We start from the raw sequence: 21,872 nt of genomic DNA on the forward strand, positions 1-21,872 counted from the left end.
GGAGGGAAGGTTCAAGGTCAGTGATGGGAGAGCGAGATGGGCAGGTGAGTAAAAGCCAGATAGCAGGCCGGGGCGGCGTGCCTGCTTCTGTGGGGTGGGTGGGGCGTGGAGATGTCAGTTCTGGCCGGTGAGTAGATGTGCACAGAAATGATTGGTTAGTGAGTCTGTGTTTTGTATTTTATTTATTTATTTATTTTATTTTATTTTTAGTCTGCATTGGGTCTTCATTGCTGTGAAGTAGCGGGGGCTACTCTTTATTGCGGTGCGCGGGCTTCTCATTGCGGTGGCTTCTCTTGTTGTGGAGCATGGGCTCTAGGCATGCGGGCTTCAGTAGTTATGGTGCGTGGGCTCAGTAGCTGTGGCTCACAGGCTCTAGAACGCAGGCTCAGTAGTTGTGGCACACAGGCTTAGTTGCTTCACAGCATGTGGGATCTTCCCGGACCAGGGCTCGAACCCATGTCCCATGCATTAGCAGGCAGATTCTTAACCACTGCGCCACTAGGGAAGTCTCGAATCTGGAGTCTGTTTTTTAACACAGGTAGGGCTTGTTTTTCGTTTTATTCAGTAGAAACTAATTGAAGAGATACTTGGTTGCCTACATGTTTGGAGTGCCTTGAGTCTAGGCACTGTGGGATGCCCCAGCGGGGGCTTAGTGGCCTGTTAGGGGGTCATTTAGGTCATGTTTTGGGGCATTCCTCTGTGTCGGGTACTGGGATGGGTCCCCGTGTCTGATAGTCTGCAGGTTCCCTGTGAGAGGTGCCTAGGGTGTCAGCTCAGAGAACAGAGGAGGCCTCCACGAGAAAGGTGGGGGACGGCATCAGAATCATGGCTTTTTAAAACAGGGGTGTGGGTTTTGAGAGAGTGCTATATTCTCTCTTGCTCCCCAGGTGTGCTGGCTTCCTGAGCACTGACTTGGTTGGCCAGGGGTACTAAGCCGTTCCTGCCTTCAGTACTTGCCTCCAGGCCTCCACAGTAGTATGAGCAGAGAGGGCTCTGAGGGCGCTGGCCTGCCCTAGGGGTGTGGGGAGGGCCCTCCTGTCTCCAGCAAGGAGCAGGTGCCCTGACTCTTCAGGGAAGGCGGGTCTGAGTGACTCTTCTCAGTGGACCCCGAAGCATGGGGCTCTCCACGCTCATGGGTGGGAGGGCCCGCTGCTGGCCCTTCGTGTGGCACCAGTGATGGAGCTTTAGCGGCGCTTGGGGTTCTCAAGGAGGGGGTCAGGAAGTGCCCGAAGGGGCCTGGGCAGGTCCTCGTGGGTGGCTGGGGTGCTGAGCCACACCCCAGCGCGCTGAGGCAGGGTCTGCAGGTTTCCGAGACCCAGAAGGTAGGCCTGCCGCGAGCTTGTCTGGGAGCCATGTGACTGGAGTCGCCCTGTCCCTCTTGTGCCTTCCAGCACTACTCAGACGACCGCCACGGCCACGGAGGACCACCAGAGCGCCATGGCCGCGACTCCCGAGACGGCTGGGGTGGCTACGGCTCCGACAAGAGAATGAGCGAGGGCCGGGGGCTGCCTCCTCCCCCCAGGTTAGCGGGCAGGCCACAGAGGGGCTGGGCATCACTGTCCTCACCGGGTGACAGGTTGGCTTCTCTGAAAGTGAACTGGGTGTGTGTATGTGCCAGGTCGCCTGGAACAGCTCCTCCTGGCCCTGTGTGGGCTCTGCCTGCTGAAGGCGGCAGCCCTGAAGCCGTCTAAGGCTTGTCCCCATCAGTAGTAGAGAAGCTTTACCCCACCCCACCCCTGAAGTTGTCTTTAGGTGTTTGTAAGGCCGGTGTCACGGCTACCACAAGTTTCTGCTGCACCTCTAGGTGGGTTTTCGGGTGTTGATCAAAGACTGGAGTGCCAGTGTGATAGATGAGAGTGTTCTTTCCTGAGCGACCTACTTAGCACTGGGTCCTTTCATGTCATTTAGTGCTATTTGCGTTAAGTTTAAATGGGCGAGCTCCTGCACTGACAACAGGCTGCACTGTGCAGCGTCACCGTGTGACTGGGGGGCTGTCACCTGAGTCCATAGGCGTTGCACGCACTGAGGTGCACTCACCCTTGCAGACAGGTGTGGGGGGTCTGCTGGCTTCCTGGTCCTGGGCCTCGGAGTGGTGGTCACCGGCGGGCAGTGCCCTCGTCCTTCCACACCCAGCCTGGGGCCAGGAGGCTTTCCTGTAGGCCTCCAGGGGCTGTTGGCACCTGCACGTGGGTACCGTGTTTGGATTTTCATCTCCCGGGGTTTCTGTCTAAAACCGTTTTTAAATAGCTTTTTTGAGATATAATTCACATGCTGTGCAGTTCACTCATTTAAAGTGTGCAATTTGATGGCTTTCAGTTAATTCATAGAGTTGTGCATCCATCACCACAATCCATTTCAGAGCATTTCTATCACCCCCGAAAGAAACCCCCGTTAGCAGCCACTCCCCATCCCCCTGGCAGCCACTAACCCACTTCTTTCCCTGTGGATTTGCCTGTTGTGGATGTTTCACATGAGTTGGAATCACACAGTGTGTTGTGTTGCCTTTTATGTCTGGCTTCGCTCACTGAGCATCGTGTTCTCAAGGTGCATCCTTGTTGTAGCGAGTGTCAGTGCTTCATCCCTTTTCAAGGCTGATTAATATTCCAGTATGTGGATGGACCACATTTTGTTTATCCATTCATTAGTTGATGGACACTTTGGTGGTTTCCACTTCGGGGCTGTTACGGAATCATGCTGCTAAGAATACTGGTCTATGAGTTTTCGTGTTAACGCATGTTTACCGGTCTCTTGGTTAGACACCTCGGAGTGGAATCTCTGGGTCATACGGTCGCTCTGTGTTTAAGCTTTTAAGGAACCACTACACTGTTCTCCAACGAGGCTGCACCATTTTACATTCCCACCAGCCCAGTGTGAGAATCCCTGTTTCTGCACACCTTCACCAACACTCGTCCTTGTCTTTTAGATAATAGCCGTCCTAATGAGGGTGAGGTGGTTGTGATGGTAGCTGTGCTGAACACCTACTTGTGTGCTTACTGGCCAAGTGTGTATCTTTGGGGAAGTGTCTGTTGCCATTCTTTGCCCACTTCTCTCAGAAACCCTTGACAGTGGGGCACGAGCCCCCAGAGCCCCCATGTCACAGCCTCACGTTAGAGGCACAGTGGGACCATTGTGTATCTGCCTTTCGTTTTGGCAAAGGGGTGGCCGTGACTGGGCGGAGCACAGCCAGAGGCTGGAGGAGCATCAGGAGCGCGCCTGGCCGGGCACAGTGGATGCGGGCACGGCGGGCCGGGAGCATTTGCGGTGGCAAGGTATGGGTTCACCCCTGCCTGCGGGTCGGGAGGGCCTCCAGGGGAGGGACAGCCACAGTCCCAGCATGCTCCAGAGGGCCAGCTTTTCCAGGGCTTCCAAGTGCAGACTCTTTCTTCTCTTCCAGGTGGTGAGAGGGGCCTGTCTGGGCCCTCGGGGCCAGGGCATGTGGCAAGTCGGGGTGGAATATCGGGGTAAGAAGTACTGTCCGCGGATAAAATTGATTTGTTCCCACTTCTCACTTCCTCTCCCTTTCTGCATGCTTGATCCACTTTCGGGGTCGAATGCTTTGAGAACAAACCCCCAAAGCAGCTCTTGGCAACTTATGCAGCTAACGCTCTTCCCCGGAATGCGACCCGTGGTTATGATTTTCCTCACCTGGAAAAAGCCAAGGGGCTCTAAAGGCCACAGAGCCCTATGCTGCAACGTGACACAGTGAGAACACAGGTGCTTCCGGGGCCAAACGTGTGCCTTTGTTCCTAGGCGAGGCGGCTTTGCACACGGCGGGCATGCCCAGGCTCACGTGGTGCCCTCCGGAGGCCTCGAGGGTGGAGGAGTGGCCGGCCAGGACCGGGGCAGCAGAGGTCCGCACCCCGCCCCCCACCCATACCCCCACTTCACCCGCCGCTACTAGAGCCCACCCACCCCGCGTGTCCTGGTAGGCAGGCAGACGTACTGTCAAGTCTATTAGCCAGAGTTACCTTGAACTTGTGGAATCTTTTAAGAAACAGAAGCAAATCCTGCCACCGTGTTGTAGCTTAATACAATGTGAATCCACTTATTTTTTCTTTTTTTAAAAATAAATGTGTTCTTGTTCTGCCATTTGTAAGACAGGGTTTCTGTTAACGAGGCATTCCATTTTCCGTTAATAAAAGTTTATGGTTCGCAGCTGTGTGTGTGTCTCAGTGATGACAGAGCAGAGAGCAGTGTCAGCCCTCGGCGGCACCGCTTTTGTTTGGGTAGCAGAGGCCGGCTCGTGTTCCTGAATTCTCACAGCTCTCAATGAAGTGGGGCTGTGCACCTCCCCATCTTACAGGTGAGGAAATAGCTGCGGGGTCAGATCATTTGTCCGAGAGCTTGTAGGTGGCAGAGCTGGGATGGGAATTAGGAATTCTTCCCTGAGGGGAGGTGTGTGTGCGCATCGGGGGGCCCTGGGACCAGCACTTCAGCTCTTCTGCTGGGGTGCCTGGGGGTGTCCATCCAGTGGTGGTGTGCGTTTTGGGGGCCTGGCTGAGGGCTGGGGATGGGGCAGACCCTGCCTGGTGTGAGCCCAGCTATATCCCATCCGCCCGTTTTTCTGGAAATGCAAATTCATAGGTGAAATCTCATTTGTGATTATAAGCAGCAGCAATCTTCTTCATTAAAGACCCCTGTGTGGCCAGAGGGGCCATCTCTGTTCCTCTGGAAGGATCGTGGCTGCCCACGCAGAGCTGATGTCGGGACACGGAATGGGTGACTGCAGGCTTGTTGGGGCAGAAGCCATGAATGAGGTGGCCTGGTGGCCACAAGACTGATCTAGGAGCTGCGCAGGGCCTGGGGTCAAGAGGGACGCTGGTTTCCCGCGAATCTCAGCCCTGGACCGGCGTGGTCTGGATTGGCGTGTGAAGAGTTAACCCATGTGCCGCCTGCTGGCAACCTGATTCCCTCCCTCCCCTCCGTAACTAGGACAGCCACCCCACAGGCCCCGGAACAATTGCCAATTCTCCTGGAGTTCCCTGTGTTCCTGCTGGGGTGTTTAGTTTGAAAAGAGCAATCTGAAAACCCTGCCCAGCTTGCCGAGGAAGCCGGCCCTCGAGTCCTGTCTGCTTGAATTGCCCAAATAAACACCTCATGCGCTTCCTTCACCGCAGGGGCTTTTAGAGTCATTTTCCAATGACAGGTTGACAGGACGACGTCTCCATGGTGCAGTCGGGGCCAGTGTGGCATGTTTTCTCCTGCATGGAGAGCTTCATCTTCCCACCCCGCAAGCTAGTCTAGAAATTGGGGTCCGGGTGTCCCAAGTTGGCCAAGAGAAGCCAGATTCGACTTGGGGTTGAGGGTGAGACCGGTTGTCAGATCTTGTCACAAGATAGGAGCAAGTCCTGAAGTGCAGAGCCAGGGCTTGACCAGGGCACTGCCGCCCAGCTGGCTCGAGGGGACCCCGGGAAGCGTGGAGGGTGTGGGCCAGTCCCCCCGGACAGCCTGTGGGGAGAGACAAGTCCTTTCCTCATTAGCTGGGCCTAACACGAGTCTCTGTTTTACATGGATACATAGGACAACATTGATTGGCCACGGCTGCCGTACTCGGCACGACAGACTGGGTGATATAAACAAGGGAAATTTATCCTCTCCCAGTTCCAGAGGCAGGAGTGCTTGATCAGGTGTCAGCAGGGCTAGTTCCTTCTGAGGCTGGGGGGGCGGGGGTGGGGGCGGAGGGTAGGGAGGGGGATCTGTTCTAGGTCCTCTCCCAAACTCTGGTGGCAGCTGGCAGCCTTTGGCATCCCTTGACTTGTACATCCATCACCCCGTCTCTACCTCCTTCACCCAGCCTTCTCCCTGTGTGTGTGTCTGCGTCTGAATTTCAGACTGGATTTAGGGCCCACCCTACTGACCTCATTTGAACTTGATTACCTCTGTACCGGCCTTGTCTTCAAATACAGTCACATCCCAAGGTCCTGGGGGCCAGGACCTCAACATGTGAATTTGGAGGGGGACACAGTTTACAGTTTTCATACATACAGATTTTTCAGGAGTGCAACTTCTGGATAAATTGAGGGAAAACGGCTTGTCATTTAGTCCAGAACCTTACCAAGAGTTGTTCACCGTTTCTGTGAACAGACCTGCGGGGTCTAAACACCTCCCCTGCTGCTTCTGTCTGAGATTAAACGTCTGAATAGACCCATGCGTCTGAGCACTTCATCTTGTACATGATATAACCGGGGCTTGTGCCCCAGCGTTGACAGGCTAAATTAGACAGCACTTATCAGACATTATTTTCTTTTTATTTCTTCTGCTTGTATCTGATAGAGCGTCATATGGTTGGGTTGCTGGTTGTTTTGTTTTTTTTAAACTGTCATTAGGTTATATTCAGATTTTTATTTCAGGAGAGAAAAGGGAGGTGGAAGGAAAGATTTGTTATAAAAAGTATCTGCTAATGGACACTTGGGTGGTTTCCACCTTTTGGCTCCTACGAATCATGCTGCTATAAAGACAAGTTTGCCTGTAGGTCTTTGCACAGCTCTTTTCTATCCTCCTGGGTGTATACCTGGGAGTGAAATTCCTGGCTTATATGGTAATTCTATGTTTAACTTTTGAGGAACCACCAGGCTGTTTCCCACAGCGGCTGCCCCATCTTACATTCCCACCAGCCCTGCACGAGGGTTCCAAGTGTCTCTACATCTTCACCAACACTTGTCTTCTGGGTGTGTTTGTTTTCTTATATAATAGCCATCCTAATGGGTGTGTAGTAGTATGGATAAACAAATTGTGGTCCAACCACACAGTGGAATATTAGCCTTCAAAAGGAAGGAGGTTCTGACACCTGCTACAACAGGGATGAACCTTGACATGGTGCTCAGTGAGAGAAGCCAGAAACAAGGACAAATACTGATTCCATTCATAGGAGGTCCCTAGAGGAGTCCCATCCATAGAGACAGCAGGTAGATAGTGGGGGCTGGGGGAGGGGATGGGGAGTCAGTGTTCAATGGGGACAGAGTTTCAGTTTGGGGAGATGAGAAAGTTCTGGAGATGATGGTGGGGATGGTTGCACAACAATGTGAATGTGCTTAATGCCACTGAGTTGTGCACTTAAAAATGGTTAAGATGATAAATTTTCTAAAAAATGTTGTTGAAGTATAGTTGACTTACAATACTGTGTTAATTTCTGCTGTACAGCAAAGTGATTCAGTTATGTATATTCCTTTTCATAGTCTTTTCCATTATGGTTTGCCACAGGATATTGAGTATAGTCCCTGTACTATACAGTAGGACCTTGATGTTTATCCATCCTATATATAATAGTTTCCATCTGCTAACCCCAACTCCCAGCCCACCCCTCCTCCCCTTGGCAACCACAAGTCTGTTCTCTCTGTCTGTGAGTCTGTTTCTGTTTCGCAGATAGGTTCAGGTGTGGCATATTTTAGATTCCACATATAAGCGATATCATATATTTGTCTTTCTTTTTCTGACTTACTTCACTTAGTGTGATAGTCGCTAGGTCCATCCGTGTTGTTGCTGCAGATGGCATTATTTCATTCTTTTTTATGGTTGAGTAATACTCCTTTGTGTATATATGTACCACATCTGCTTTATCCATTCATCTGTCAATGGGCATTTAGGTAGTTTCCATGTCTTGGCTATTGTGAATTGTGCTGCTGTGAACGAATGTAGGGGTGCATGTATAAGATGGCAAATTTTTGTGTTACGTGTATTTTGCCACAATTTTAAAAAATGTTTTAAAGGTTGAGGTGGGGGCTGTTCGGTGTCATAGGAGTGAGAGCCACTGGAGTAGCCTCGGGTGATGGCTTGGAATCCAACCTACCTATCTGCCCATGGGGAGTTAATAGTTCCTCCCTGCTTTGGCTTCCTTAACTGGAAATATGATAGTATTTACCATAGAGGGTCTTTGCAAAGATTAAATTAGCTGATATACATAAAAAAGCTCAGAATTGCTCCTGGCATACAGTAAGTGCTCAATACGTGTTGGCAGGCCCTGGGAGGCCTGCAGGAAGAGGGCCTAGGGTGCTCGTGCTTTCTGGGAGACCTGTAAGATGTTTTGAGGCCTGGGGAGGAAGAGCTAAGAAACGACAGGCTCCAAAAATACAAAGAGAAAACTGCAACATCAGAATGAATACCTTATCAAATGTCTCCACATTTACAAAAAATGTGTCAGCTTCGTCAACTGCTAAATTTTGTATTCATAAAGATTTCATTACATTTCAAAACAGTTCCTAGGTTAAATTTTCTCACTGTGCAGGAATTCCCAAGTCTGCATGGTGATTGCCAGTCTCAAATTGCATGCGTTAACTCTTAGTTAAATAATTTCAAATGCAAGGGTCTAAAAAGACTTTCGAGTTTTTTAAAGTACAGCCACAAAGTTGTCAGTTCGTGGGGATGTGGTGCTTTTTAACTGGTTTGCAGGTTGAGGGATGGGGTCTCTACTGAGTTCTCCCAGTGCTGCCCCGCCCCCATCCTCCAGAGGTTAGACCATCCCTACTTCGGTCACACGGTTCACAGGATCAAAAAACCAGAAAATCAAGACATGGTTGGTTAATACACCTGGAATGTGGGAGACACATAGTAAATGCTTATCGAATCTACGGGAAGGAGAAAGAGAGAAAGAACACAAAAATTCTGTATCTTCAAGTTTTCAGAACACTTTATTCCTCGTCTGGACTATTGGGTCTTACAGGGCCTGGCAGAAAATTCCCCTAGTTTAGAATGTCTGACGGGACACCAAATCTTGTAGTGCCTTCAGTAAACACCAGGTGGCAGATGATCCCTGCTGAGATTGAGAGGGAGCACTGCAAAAGCTGGGACGTGTGCAGTAGTAAGGCTGCTGTTCCTGAGGAAGGACAAAGGAACACCTCTAGCAAGAGTCGCTTGAGGGTGGAGGGAGGTGCTTGTTTATTTTTAATTTTTAAAAAAATTTTTGGCCATGCCACGCAGCTTGCAGGATCTTAGTTCCCTGACCAGGGATTGAACCCGGGCCCTGGCAGTGAAAGTGCTGAGTCCTAACCACTGGACCACCAGGGAATTCCCCAGGAGGTCCTTGTTTAAAATTCAGGTTCCCAGGCCCCAAATTCTGATCTACTGATCTGATTCAGGCCCTCCCTCCAGTCACTCCTGGGATGCTGACTGTTGAGAAGAGGTTTCCAGGGGGTCTTCACCGCGGCCCTGTCAGGGAGGCCCCCATGCGGGCCAGGTGATTTATGTGAGATCAAGCCAGGCTGGAGAATAAATAATCCCAGCTCAGCCCTTCGCCACCTGGATGACGTTGAGCCAGTTACTTTGAACACCTGAGTTTTCTCATTGTAAAATGGGCAGGGGGATTTCTGAGGACACAAGGAGATGATGCATTTAAAGTGCTTTGCGGGACTTCCCTCGTGGTCCAGTGGTTAAGACTCCGTGCTTCACTGCAGGGGGCACGGGTTCGATCCCTGGTCAGGGAACTAAGACCCCACACGCTGCGAGACATGGCCAGCAAATAAATAAAATTTAAATTGCTTTGTACAGTACCCAGCATCTAGTGGGTGCTTAGCCAATGATTGTGGTTGCAGTTCATTCTCCTAGAAGAGCCAGGTATAAACTGGGGCCTTCCGCCTCCTTGCAGACTTGGGGAAGGGGTCGGATCGGCTCCCATTCCCACCACAGATGTGATCTATAATGTTGCATTAACAGTTTTTCAAACAAGAGGCGCTGTTTGGGCCTCTGCAAAGCTGCACGCTGCGGGGTTAAGTGCCAGCAGCCACTGATGGTGCCTCGCAGCTGCTTCCAATCCTGCAGTCAGACCCACCTCGTGCCAACCAGCCGTGAAACTGCTGGGCGCCCCACATACTCAGCCACAGAAACCTCACATTGGCCCCCCGTGGGGAGGCTCGTAAAACGCACTGAAGCTTCCTCTGCTTGGATGCTGCCAGCCGTGGTGGACCAAATATTTACAGACTCGGCTGAAATGAGACCCAGCAGGGCAGGTTTCACAGGTGGCCCAGAAAAAGTCCCCTCACCCCCTGTCCTTGGGAAAACAGGGCACAGAGTGACAAGCAGCCCATTAGGCCAAGGCCCACACCCCCAGCAAGGCAAGATGGGAGAGCTGGGCTCGGGAGAGCTTATCTGTTTAGAGCCAAAGGCATTTCCTGTGTGTCAGGTTCTGTGCCAGGGACACAGCAGTGACCATGACTGAGACAGAGCTGCTCTTTGGAGCCCAAGGGAGGGTTTCAAGCAGGAGGTGGAGTGCGCCTGGCTTCCTGAAGGAGGTGACTGGAAGGGCATTCCAGGAGAGGGAACAGAATGTGCAGGAGCCCCCAGGAAGGAACAGGTGCAGCACCTTGGAGGAACTCAGCAAGCAGGAATGGGGGTGACTTGGGGTCAGAGTGGTCTCCAAAGTCCTGGGCAGGTCAGGGATCAGGCCACTAGCCCACAGGCCATGGCATGTTTCAGCAGGGTTCAAGGGTGTCCATCACTGTCTCTCCCTGGGCCCTTCCTTGCTTGGGGGTCCAAATATTCACTGTCCCTGCCCCCCACCCCCCCATGCAACCAGCACTTTCTGCCTCGGGGGAGCCCGCAGCCGCCAGCCCTGTGGAAGGTGAGCTCATGGCCAGGTTGTCTGGACAAAGATAACAGCAGGGGAAGCCCGTGCAGCCTGCAGGCATGGGGTCCCCTCCACAAGGACCAGAATATAGGAAGTAGGAGCAGGCAGGCTACAAAGCTGATGAAGTTGGTCATCACTCTCCACCTGGACTGAGTCATGAATGGCAGGAAGTGCCAAGATGCCATGGGGGGACAGGGCACAGGGGATGTCGCTAATGGGGGGGTAGCTCAGTTATAGACGAAGAGGTGGGGGGAAGGGTGGGAGAGAGAGGGAGACAAAGAGATGGAGAGATACAAAAGAAACAGCTGTAGAGACACAGACACAGAAGGAAAAAGAGGCAGCAACGCACAGAGAAGAGACAGAGACTGAAACACAGAGAAATAGAGACACACAGACTCAGAGAGAGATAAAGCTGACGCGGATGGATACCCCGGGACCCACAGACCCGCAGAGATGTTGAGCCACGGGGGCTGCTATGCCCCCTGTGCCCACCGGGTGGCGCCAGAGAGCCACACGCTGCACCGCAGCCGTCCCTGCCTGGCGCTTCCTGCAGCCCGAGTCCCTTTCTCTCTGCCTGCGGTTCCTCTATTGCTCCACTGCCGCCTTAGCGGGAGGCCCTGGACCCCAGAGTGGAGACGGAGGTGGAGGTTGGAATAGGGGCTTCCGCAGGGATCGAGGGTGTCCACAGCCCCCATAACCTGGACACCCCCCGCCAAGGCTCTGTGCGTGTCTCCTGTGTGTATCTGTGTTTGTCTTGGAGTGTGTTTGCATTGGTCTTGTGTGTGTGTGTGTGTGTGTGTGTGTGTGTGTCGGGGTGTGTATCTAGACGGTCTCTGTGTGTGTCTTGTTTTGTCTCAAGGTGTGTGTGGTGTTTGTGTGTGTGTGTGTGAGGGGCTGTGGGCGTCTCTGTGTGTCTGGTATCTCCATGCACCCAGAAACCTGACACTCTCTTCTCCTCTCACCTTCCCTGGCAGCTCTGCACGGAGTCACCCAAAAAATTTGAGAACCAAAACATTTATGGAGACTTACTGGTGTCCAGAGTCTCTACTGGGATGCCAGAGGAAGTGCTCCCTGGAGCGACAAGGATGGGTGTTCATGGAGCTGACTGAGCAAAATTTAGTTTCTGCTAAACCCAAGCACCTACTTTGTGCTACTTTCATGCTGTGGACTCAGTTTCCTCATCTGTGAAATGAGCCTGAAATTAATACCAGCCTCATAGCATTGCTGTGAAGTGATTAAGTGAGTTGAGGAGATACCAGACACACAGAGACGCCCACAGCCCCTCACACACACACAAACACCACACACACCTTGAGAAAAAACAAGACACACACAGAGACCAGCTAGATACACACCCCAAGACACACACACACACACGACCAATGCAAACACTGCCTGGCACACAGCCTACGGACTTAGTAAGTATCAGAAATCATCTCTTTTGATCCTTTTAACTACAAACACATCCATTAACCCATGGGTCAGTGGGAGCCCCTGAGAACTCTCCACTCACCACTAGGGATCTGAGGGTTGTCTTAAAGACCCAAAATAAGTGGATACTCAGATTATCTGCCTCCACACAAACTTCCCTTTTGGTCTAGTCCACTGGTTCTCAAACTTCACTGTACAGAAAAATGAGAAGATTAGATCATGCTGGGTATATAAATCAAAGCCAGTTGCTGTCCCATACACCAGGGACTCAGCAGTGAACAAAACAGACAAGGATGCCTGCCTTAGCGGACTTTGTGTTCTAGTGGGAAAAACATAATAAATGAAGTTCATTTGTCACTCAACAATGGTGAGTCATGATAATTAGTTACTATCCATCAATTTGCTTTCGATAATTTTGCCATCTTACCTTCCAGAAAGATAGTACTAACTTACACAGTAACAGAGGTGAATGTCAATTGCCTTGTAGCCTCACAGAATCTAATATGATCAGATATCTTTTTTGGCTATTATAGTGAGAATTCTAGAGTGGTTAAACACATTTTCATGTAAAAGTCTTCGTCTTTTTTTTGTTTCACTTTTTTTTTTTACAATGTCCCATCTATGTCTTTTGTGTGTTCAAAATGGCATCCATGTTCTTTGCATGTCTCTATTCTTATTTATTTCTCACAACTCTTTATATATGAAGGATGCCACTTTAAAAATGTTAGTGGCAAATAGCCTTTGTTTCTAATAGAGCTAAACTGGAATAACACAATTTATCAACAGGGACCACCAAGAATCCTCATTTGTCAGACATCCTAGCAGTGAATTCCTTATGAAAACCCAGTGGAGGGGGACAGATGGGTCCAAGAAATAGTAGCTAGGAAGAGAGCATTTTGACCTGAGACAAAGCCCTTCTCAGATCCTTAACTGAGAAAATGTATCCATCTTCTGAACTGGATTCAGCACTGTCAGGGACAATTCTTTTTTTTTTTTTTTTTTTTTTTTGGCTGCACAGAGCAACATGTGGAACTTCCCTGACCAGGGATCGAACCTATGTCCCCTGCACTGGAAGCACAGAGTCTTAACCACTGGACCACCAGGGAAGTCCTGTTAGGGACATTTCTAACATATAAATTAGATTATGCCACTCCCTTGCTTCAAACACTCCCATGGCTCCTCATTGCCTTTAGACGGAAATCCAATCTCCTGTCCACACCCTTCCCAAAGCCACCCCCAAGCACCACATTTTCCTTTTTGCACCACCTCCAGATAGAGAGGCACCCTGAGCCTTTCCATTAACTCACTCCTGCCATGTTCCAGGAGCTCTACCTTCAGGTGTGGCTTTGGGAAAGTGATTTCCCTCTCCAAGACTCAGTGTTGTCATCTGAGAAATGGGATAACAAGTACAGACCTCATAGGATTGGTGGCAGGGACCCCATGGGATAACTATTTGTAAAGCTTGATGGGATGTCCATTCGCTTTTTCCAAAGCCTTTTCAGCTTCTCCCTGGGAGGTGGGGGACCTTGGCAAACAGATGCTCCTGGAACTCACTTTCTTGATCTTAAAAGGAGGATATAAAGTTAGTACCATCACTGTCTAGGGAAAGCAAACTCACTCAAGGAATGAGTTGGACCTAGGGTTATAGGGAATTCACATCCCTATAATCCCTGGAGGGTCTACAGATGCCACTTGGATTGGGGGCCCAATGGAACGTCTTTTAAAAAAAATTTTTTTATTGATGTATAGTTGATTTACAATGTTGTGTTAATTTCTGCTGTACAGCAAAGTGACTCACTTATATGCATATATACATTCTTCTTTATATTCTTTTCCATTATGGTTTATCCCAGGATATTGAACATAATTCCCTGTGCTATTCAGTAGGACCTTGTTGTTTATCCATTCTATATAGAATAGTTTGCATCTGCTAACCCCAAACTCCTAATCCATCCCTCCCCCATCCCCCCACCCCTTGCCAACCACAAGTCTGTTCCCTATGTCTGTGAGTCAGTTTCTGTTTCGTAGACAGGTTCATCTGTGGCATGTTTTAGATTCCACATACAAGTGATGTCATATGGTATTTGTCTTTCTCTGTCTGACTTACTTCACTTAGTAGGATCATTTCTAGTTGCATCCATGTTGCTGCAAATGGCATTATTTCATTCTTTTTTTTTTTTTTAATGGCTGAGTAGTATTGCACTGTATCCAATGGAGCTCCTTATATGGAAAAACTCATTCACAAGTTCTTCTTGTAAACATTATGTGGGCCTCCAGCCCCAGAAAAAAATAAACAAAAACCAAAAACACATTCAGCCCCTGGGCTTCCAGTTTGAGAGACCTCTGATCCAAGGGGACAAGTCTAGGTAAGAAGCCTGTGTCACAAGAGGCTCCTTGGGATTCGAGAATCTGGCAATGCCAAATTCAGTGGGTATGTCACAGATAGGGGCAAGTTAGCACAGCGCCGACCCTCCCTTCCTATCTGCCTGCAGTATTGGTGGGATGCAGGCCCCCATCCACACATATGCCTTCTGTCTCTGACGATACATGCATTCTCTTCCCTGCAAGACAGCCAGAAGTGATGTGTTGAATACCATTCAGGACCCCTGCTCTAGGATTCTTTTTTTTTTTTTTTGGCCATGCTGCATGGCTTGGGGGATCTTAGTTCCCTGATCAGGGATCGAACCTGGGCCCCGACAGTAAAGGTGCTGAGTCCTAACCACTGGACCACCAGGGAATTCCCTCTAGGATTCTCAAATGTTCGGGAGGAGGGGAGACTGTTTTGAGGATCTAGAATGCCGGGCACTCCAAGATTCTGGGAGTCCATGATTTTGGAGATCCCATGATTCTGAGCCTCCCAGGTCCCAGAACTCAGGGATTCACCGAGCTTGTCACTGCCCGCTTGGGTCCTCCATAATCGCCCATGACAGATAATACAGTGTCTCGAGGCAGAAACCAGGATCCCTCTAATCCGGCGGCCTAGGCAGAGGGCCTACTGCCCGGAGCCACCTGGCTTTTCCTAACGGCTTCATGAGAAAGTCAGAATTAATTGGAACTGGCACCCCGCACTCACAGAGCTCAGCGCGGCTAGCTTGGCCTCCATATGTTAAAGCCGAGCGTCTCTGGGTCTTGCTCTGACCTGTTCTAAACACCAGCAGGTGTGTTACCTGAAACCTGGAGCTTAGCCTGACAAGGGAGGTGGCTGGGACCGTGGTGACCCAGTGCCACAGGTAGAGCCAGCCGGCCCACTCTCCCTGACACAGTGTACACCAGCCTGGGCCCTCATTCTGTCCCTCGTCTGGGCCTCAGTTTCCCTCCTCTGTTCAGTGAGATCAGCCTCAGGTTTCCTTGTGGATTACATGTAAATTGCTCAGCGTGTGTGTTGTACTGTAATCCATCCTTGGGCACCTGGGTAGAGTCCCAGAAGGGATATAGCGACTTCTCATTTCAATAGCTATTATCAGAGAGATTATGCCATTTCACACTCCAAACCCCAATGCATAATATTGCTCTTTTCCCCAAACCCCAGCAACATGGTGAATTATCAAACTTTTTCATCCTTAGCAACCTGGTAGATTTTTTAAAAGTATTTCATGGTAGTTTTATTTTATATTGACCTTACCATGCGTGAGAATGAACTCCCTTTCATATGCTTGGAAGACATTTGTATTTCCTTTTCAGAAACTGTTCATGTCCTTTGCCTCTTTTTCTATTGAATTGTTGGCCCTTATTGATACCTGGAAGATTTTTACATATTAAGGAAATCAGTCTTTTGTCTATCATGTCTTGGAAAAGTTTTCCTTTGTTGATTGACCTTCTAGTATTTGTGTGTGTGTGTGTATAGGAATTTTACATTTGTATGTAGTCAGTTATTAATCTTTTTTAAAATATTTATTTATTTATTTATTTATTTTTGGCTGCGTTGGGTCTTCGTTGCTGTGTGTGGGCTTTCTCTGGTTGCGGCGAGCGGGGGCTACTCTTCATTGCGGTGCACAGGCTTCTCGTTGTGGTGGCTTCTCTTGTTCCGGAGCACGGGCTCTAGGCGCACGGGCTTCAGTAGTTGTGGCACACGGGCTCAGTAGTTGTGGTGCATGGGCTTTGTTGCTCCGCATCATGTGGGATCTTCCTGGACCAGGGCTCAAACCCATGTCCCCTGCATTGGCAGGCGGATTCTTAACCACTGCGCCACCAGGGATGTCCTGTGGTCAGTTATTAATCTTTTTTAAAAAATTTATTTATTTTATTTATTTATTTTTGGCTGTGTTGGGTCTTTGTTGCTGCGCGTGGGCTTTCTCTAGTTGTGGTGAGCGGGGGCTACTCTTTGTTGTGGTGTGCGGGCTTCTCATTGCCATGGCTTCTCTTGTTGCAGAGCACGGGCTCTAGGCGCACAGGCTTCAGTAGTTGTGGCTCGCAAGCTCTAGAGCTCAGGCTTAATAGTTGTGGCGCATGGGCTTAGTTGCTCCACGGCATGTGGGATCTTCCCGGACCAGGGCTCGAACCTGTGTCCTCTGCATTGGCAGGCGGATTCTTAACTACTGCGCCACCAGGGAAGTCCTGTAGTCAGTTATTAATCTTTTAAATCATTAAAGGTGTCATGTCATGCTTCAACACACTGGGATTATTATTATTTTTAACTTGCACATTTTCTTCTAGTAGTTTAATAGTTTCTCTGTCTCTCTTTTTTTTTTTTGCTTGGTTGGTGGGTGATCCATCTGAAATTAATTTTGCTCTTAGCTACCTTTAAAATCTCCATCTGAAATCTGATGGTTGTCTAAAAAGCTGTGTAGTAAGTGGACAAGAGCATGATGACTGAAACCAGGTGGCTAGGCTTCAAATCCTGGCTCTGCCATTTTTCACTGTGTATCCTCAGGGAAGTCACTCTCTCTGAGCCTCACGTTACTCATCTGTAAAATGGGAGATAATAGTGTCATGTGAGAATTAAAGGAAGCTTTTATTATTTTTTTTTTAAATCATGTACCTAGAAGGCCATCTGGCACTTAGCCCATGTTTTTTTTTTCTGCTTGCTATTTTTGTTTTTATTTGCTTTTCAATTGCACTTGACTCTCAGCGTAGCCAATTAGCCAGCGACTATGCTTCAGGAACATTTCTAAGTGCTTATGTGCAGTAATTTACTCTCATAACAACCCCATTGGACAGATGGTAATATCGAGGCCCAGGGAGGTTAAGTTCCTTCCTGAGGAACTTCCAAGGGTCAGGGTTGGCATTAGAGCCCTTGATTTGCCCACTGCCCTGTTCTGGCCTCAGCCTCCCTCCCCCACTCTTGGCCACTCCTGGAGGAGGAGTTCCCACTGGGCTCCATCGTAACTAGCTTCTAAGTACAGACTAAATCTCTGAGGTCAAGTCAACATTCTGGATACCCAGAACTGGTCAGTCCTGTCCTGGTAGGTATGGCTGTGGAGAGGGGTAGGCAGCAGTCAAGGAAGGCTTTCAGGAAGAGGGTCCTTAGATAAGTAAGACTGGAGAGGCTGGCGGGGCCTGAGAAAGGGGTTGCAAGGGGGAAGGGAGGACAGCATGGAAGCCTCCCCTGACTGTCACTGACCACAAGCCTTGACTCTTGCTTCTCCCCACTAGGCACACAGTGAACTATATAGTTGTTGATCATGGGCAGTTGGTGGGAGTGTTGAACTTCTACTCAACTGTCAAAGCCCCAGGGCTCCAATGCCTACTCATCTGGAAAGCCATCTCCCCACTACTGGCCTTTCCCAGCCTGGGGTCTCTCCTACTACTCAAACCCTGACCACATAGGACTGGGAGTGTCTGTGTCCAGCTCTGTGTCCTTCACCCTCAACTGGGTGACCGTTGAGGGCAGGGCCCTAGGTTGGGATTTCTCTGGTGCCCAGCATCGCCCAGCCCAGCCCGGACACAGAATAAGTACTGGTTGAGTAAGTCTTGAAGGAAATAAGGGAGTAAATGAGAGTCAAATATGTGAGTGACGAATACAAACCACAGGCACTTCCTTCCAGGGCTCCCACCTCCCTTGGGATAAAAGGCCAGGTCCTCCCTGTGGCCCACAAGGTCCTACATGACCTGCCCCATCCCCTCCCTGACCCCCCCCCCCCGTCTCCCCCTCACTCACTCTGCTCCAGCCACACAGGCCTCCTCGCTGTTCCTCCAACAGGCAGGCTCTGTCCTGCCCCAGGACCTTTGCACAGGCTGTTCCCATCTTAGCCTGCAGTAAGTACTCTTGATCATGACTCTTTGCGTGGTTGGCTCATTCCTCCTTCAGATCTCCATACAAATGCCACCTCCACAGAGAGGCCTCCCTTGACCTTGATCCCTAAAATAGCCGGCCAGTCTCGAGCTCTCTTCCTCTTCTGGTCCCTCCCTGGCACTTCCCACGATCGGATGCACTGTGCATTTGCATATTTATCTTTATGATGCGGCTCCTTTTCATGCGTTTTGTCCCGGGTCACCCGGGGCGCCACCATCCGCCTGGCTCGCAGTAGGCACTTAATACAGGTCGACGTAAACTAAGGGGCGTCTGCGGGTGGGGGCTAGGGGCCCGCAGATCCACCCGCCGCGCCCCGCCCTCGTGGGGCCTCCAGTCTGCGAGCTGGGCGTGCCCGGGCAGGCTGGGCGCGGGCGCGGGCGCGGGCGCGGCGGGAGCGGGCGGCCGGGCCGGTTGGGCGGGTGCGGAGGGCGCGCGGGGCCCGGACCGGGTCCGCGGGCCCGGGCCGGGTCCGAGTGTCCGGCGGGGACCATGGAGGGGCTGCGGCGGGGCCTGTCGCGCTGGAAGCGCTACCACATCCAGGTGCACCTAGCGGACGAGGCGCTGCTGCTGCCGCTCACGGTGCGGCCGCGGGACACGCTCAGCGACCTGCGCGCCCAGCTCGTGGGCCAGGGCGTGAGCTCCTGGAAGCGCACCTTCTACTACAACGCGCGGCGGCTGGACGACCACCAGACAGTGCGCGACGTGCGCCTGCAGGACGGCTCGGTGCTGCTGCTCGTCAGCGACCCCAGGTGGCCGGGGGAGGGGACTGCGGGGCGACCTGGGTCGGGGGCCCTGTCTGGGGTCCCCGGTGAGGGGTGAGTCAAGGCTGGGGGGAGACGGCGGGGCACAGGAGGGCCTGGCTGGCGTCCCCGGTGGGGTGGGAGGTGGGTCAGGATGGGCAGGGCCTGGGGGGCACAGGAGGGCCTGGCTGGGGTCCTGGATGGGGAATGCGTGGGGGGAGACGGCGGGGCACAGGAGTGCCTGGCTGGCGTCCCCGGTGGATTGGGAAGTGGGTCAGGGACGGGGTGGGGGGGGGGAGGCCAGGAGGGCCTAGCTGGGGTCAGGGTGGAGTGCGTGGGATGGTTGCGGAAGGGTGGACTGGGGATCCTTCTCGTCCTTGTGGACTCCTTGGAGAGCGCCCGGCACTGAGAAAGGCCAGGAGCCTGGCTCGATTCCCCCTGCAGGCTTTCTTCTTTTCTCTCGGCTCTGTCTGCCTCTCTCCAGCCTCGCCGGTCTTTCTCACGATCTCTCTTTGTCTCCTGTCTCTCCCTCTCTCTGTGACACTGTCCCTGTTTATTTCCTTTCCTTCTTTCTGTCTCTGTCTCTATCTCTCTGTCTCTCTGCGTCTCTGCCCATTTCTGTCTCTGCTGTTTTTCTCTCTGTGTGTGTCTCTCTTCCTTTTCTGTCCATCCATCTCCCCCACTACCTCTGCCTTCCCCACAATCCCATCCTGACCCTTGCTGTCCACACTCTGACCTGGCCGTCTGGGGTTTCCAAAGAGGTCCCCTGGCCAAGATGACCCGAGAGGCGTGGGTCTCCCAACCCAAGGAGGGGTCTGCAGAGAAGGGCAGCTGGGCTGGGGGAACAGCACATGTGGAGCCCTGGGGCAGCTTTGGGAAATGGTGGAGGCTGGTGCTCGGTGAGATTGGCAGTGGATGGAGGTGCTGGGCCGGGGAGGGACTGGAGCTGTCTGTGTAACACTGGAGTTTATGGGGGTCATGCTCGCTGGGCCCCTAGAGGCTTGGTCCACCAAGTCTGGGTGACATTTTGAGAGTAGGAGCCTTAGATGCCAGTCCTGGAGGCTCAAGATGTGGTGGGAGGGCCTGCCTCTGCAGGCCCTCTCGAGGGAGGGTCTCACTTGGGGCTGGGAGAGGGTGTTCCTGGCAGTGGCCAAACAAAGTCTAGCAGCTGGATGATCCACAGACGTCTACACAGTCAATATTCAATATACAGTACGCATTTATTGGGTGCCTACTGTGTGCCGGGTCATGTGCTGGGCGGCACTGGAACCCAGCAGGGACCCAGACAGACCAGGCCTGCCCTCACGGAGCCCACAGTCAGTCCAGTGGAAGAGACAGACAAGGAACCAAATAAACATATGTTTGAATGTCAGGTTGTAATAAGTGCTATGGAAAGATGCAGGGAGGTTGAGCGTGATGGAGGTGTTGCTACCCTATCAGCAGTGGCCAGGGGAGGTCTGTCGGAGAAGGTGACATTTCACAGTACAATGTGAAGGAGCTGATTAAACAAAGAGAACAAGAGTGGGCAGGAGGGTATTCCAGGAAGAGGAAACAGCCTGTGCAAAGGCCCTGAGGCAGCACCATGCCTGGTGTGTTGGAGGAACAGTGAGGAGGCCTGTGTGTCTGGAGCAGAGTGAGTGAGGGGGAGAGAGGGAGGAGGGGAGAGCAGGGAGGGGACGGGGCAGGTCGTGCAGGGCCTTGTGGGCCGTGGGGAAGACTTGGGCTTTTACCCTCAGGGAGGTGAGAGCCCTGGAGGGCTGTGGGCAGAGGAGGGGCAGGACCTGCCTCAGGTGCTCACAGGTGCCCTCTGGCTGATACAGGGAAGACAGACTGTGGAGGGGACGGGGAGGGCTAGGGGTGGGGATCGGGGGACCAGGGTGGAGGTCTAGTGATGGTGAGTGATGGTGGAGGCTGAACTAGGATAGAGTTAGCTCACTGTTCCTCCTACTCTCTAGGCATGGTCCTACCTCAGGGCCTTTGCACTGCTGTTCCTTCTTCCTGCAATGCTTTCCACTTCCCTTCCTCAGCTCCTTCAGGCTTTTGTTCAGATCCTACCTCCTCAGTGTAATCTTCCCTGACCACCTGTTTAAAATGGCATCCCACCAACACCATACCCTAACCCTGCTTTACCTTTCTCTATACTTCCTTGATTATTTTTACTAATATTTTACTAATTTTTTTTTGCCCCATCTCCCCCACTAGACTGTAAGCTCTGTGAGGGCGTTGTTGTCCATCCTATTCACTGCTGTTTCCCCAGTTCAGTGCCTGGCACATAGTAGGTGCTCAATAAATGTTCGTTGAATGTATGACCTCTGGAGGTGAAGAAGGGGATGCTCAGAACATTTTCCTGGAGCTCTAGTGTTTCCTGGAAGCAAGAGAGAGGGTCTCGTGGGTGGAGGCGAGTCTGGGCAGATGCAGCAATATGCATTGGCTGGACACCGAGCAGACCAGGAGGCTTTAAGTGCCAAGGTGAGGGCTGCACAGGCCTGCAACCTGTATCTTTCTGTCCCCCTCCTGCAGGTAATCTGTGTTGGAGGATGCGGAGCCATGACCGAGGGGACCAGAGGTGCTGGCTGAAGAAGCAAGCTGGGGGTGGTGGGGGACATCTCCCGGGAGCCTTGACCTCACTCTGGGTAAGTCACTCCAGTATTTGGGACACAGAAGGGACCTTAGAGATTGTGGAGACCACAGATGGGTAAACTGAGGCTCAGAGAGGAGAAGAGAATCATCTCTGATGACCATCACCCTTCTCCACACCCATATGCTTCTGGCCCCTGGGGCAGGGTCACTGGCCTTACCTTCTCACCTTTGAACTAACACATGGGCCTGAGTAATGCTGCCCTGAATTGCTGTGTGCCCTTGGGCAAATTGCTTCTCCTCTCTGGGCTCTGTTACCCCTTTTCCTTAACAATCA

The 21,872-nt window shown here is 51.6% G+C and overlaps 2 protein-coding genes and 1 long non-coding RNA gene across 10 annotated transcripts in view; 2 read left to right on the top strand and 1 right to left on the bottom strand.

Annotated features, from left to right (window-relative positions):
• SAFB2 (scaffold attachment factor B2) overlaps nt 1–12,351 on the top strand; it is a 41,573-nt gene extending 29,222 nt beyond the window's left edge. For 2 of the 5 annotated variants that reach the window (XM_019947090.3, XM_019947089.3), the window contains 5 exons: nt 2–44; nt 1,392–1,522; nt 3,157–3,269; nt 3,395–3,461; nt 3,751–4,155. In XM_019947090.3, coding sequence (XP_019802649.1) covers nt 2–44; nt 1,392–1,522; nt 3,157–3,269; nt 3,395–3,461; nt 3,751–3,901 — 505 coding nt within the window. In that variant the 3' untranslated portion in view covers nt 3,902–4,155. The other 3 variants (XR_012331123.1, XR_012331124.1, XM_033854577.2) reach the window with 3 other exon arrangements.
• Nucleotides 12,352–12,967: 616 nt separating this feature from the next.
• On the bottom strand, nt 12,968–18,492 carry LOC141278400 (uncharacterized). Its single transcript, XR_012331127.1, has 2 exons — nt 18,084–18,492; nt 12,968–16,890 (listed from the first exon to the last, which is right to left on the bottom strand). It is a non-coding gene; the product is annotated as an uncharacterized lncRNA (long non-coding RNA).
• Nucleotides 18,493–18,580: 88 nt separating this feature from the next.
• The window catches only part of LOC117311799 (ubiquitin domain-containing protein TINCR), a 60,919-nt gene continuing 57,627 nt past the window's right edge, over nt 18,581–21,872 (top strand). For 3 of the 4 annotated variants that reach the window (XM_073803387.1, XM_073803386.1, XM_073803385.1), the window contains exons 1-2: nt 18,581–18,967; nt 21,479–21,591. In XM_073803387.1, the coding sequence (XP_073659488.1) occupies nt 18,708–18,967; nt 21,479–21,482 (264 nt within the window). In that variant the 5' untranslated portion in view covers nt 18,581–18,707 and the 3' untranslated portion in view covers nt 21,483–21,591. Of the gene's footprint in view, nt 19,034–21,478; nt 21,592–21,872 lie in introns of all 4 variants that reach the window. The other variant, XM_073803384.1, reaches the window with a different exon arrangement.

Source organism: Tursiops truncatus, chromosome 3, assembly GCF_011762595.2.
Source record: "Tursiops truncatus isolate mTurTru1 chromosome 3, mTurTru1.mat.Y, whole genome shotgun sequence".
NCBI lineage: Eukaryota > Metazoa > Chordata > Mammalia > Artiodactyla > Delphinidae > Tursiops > Tursiops truncatus.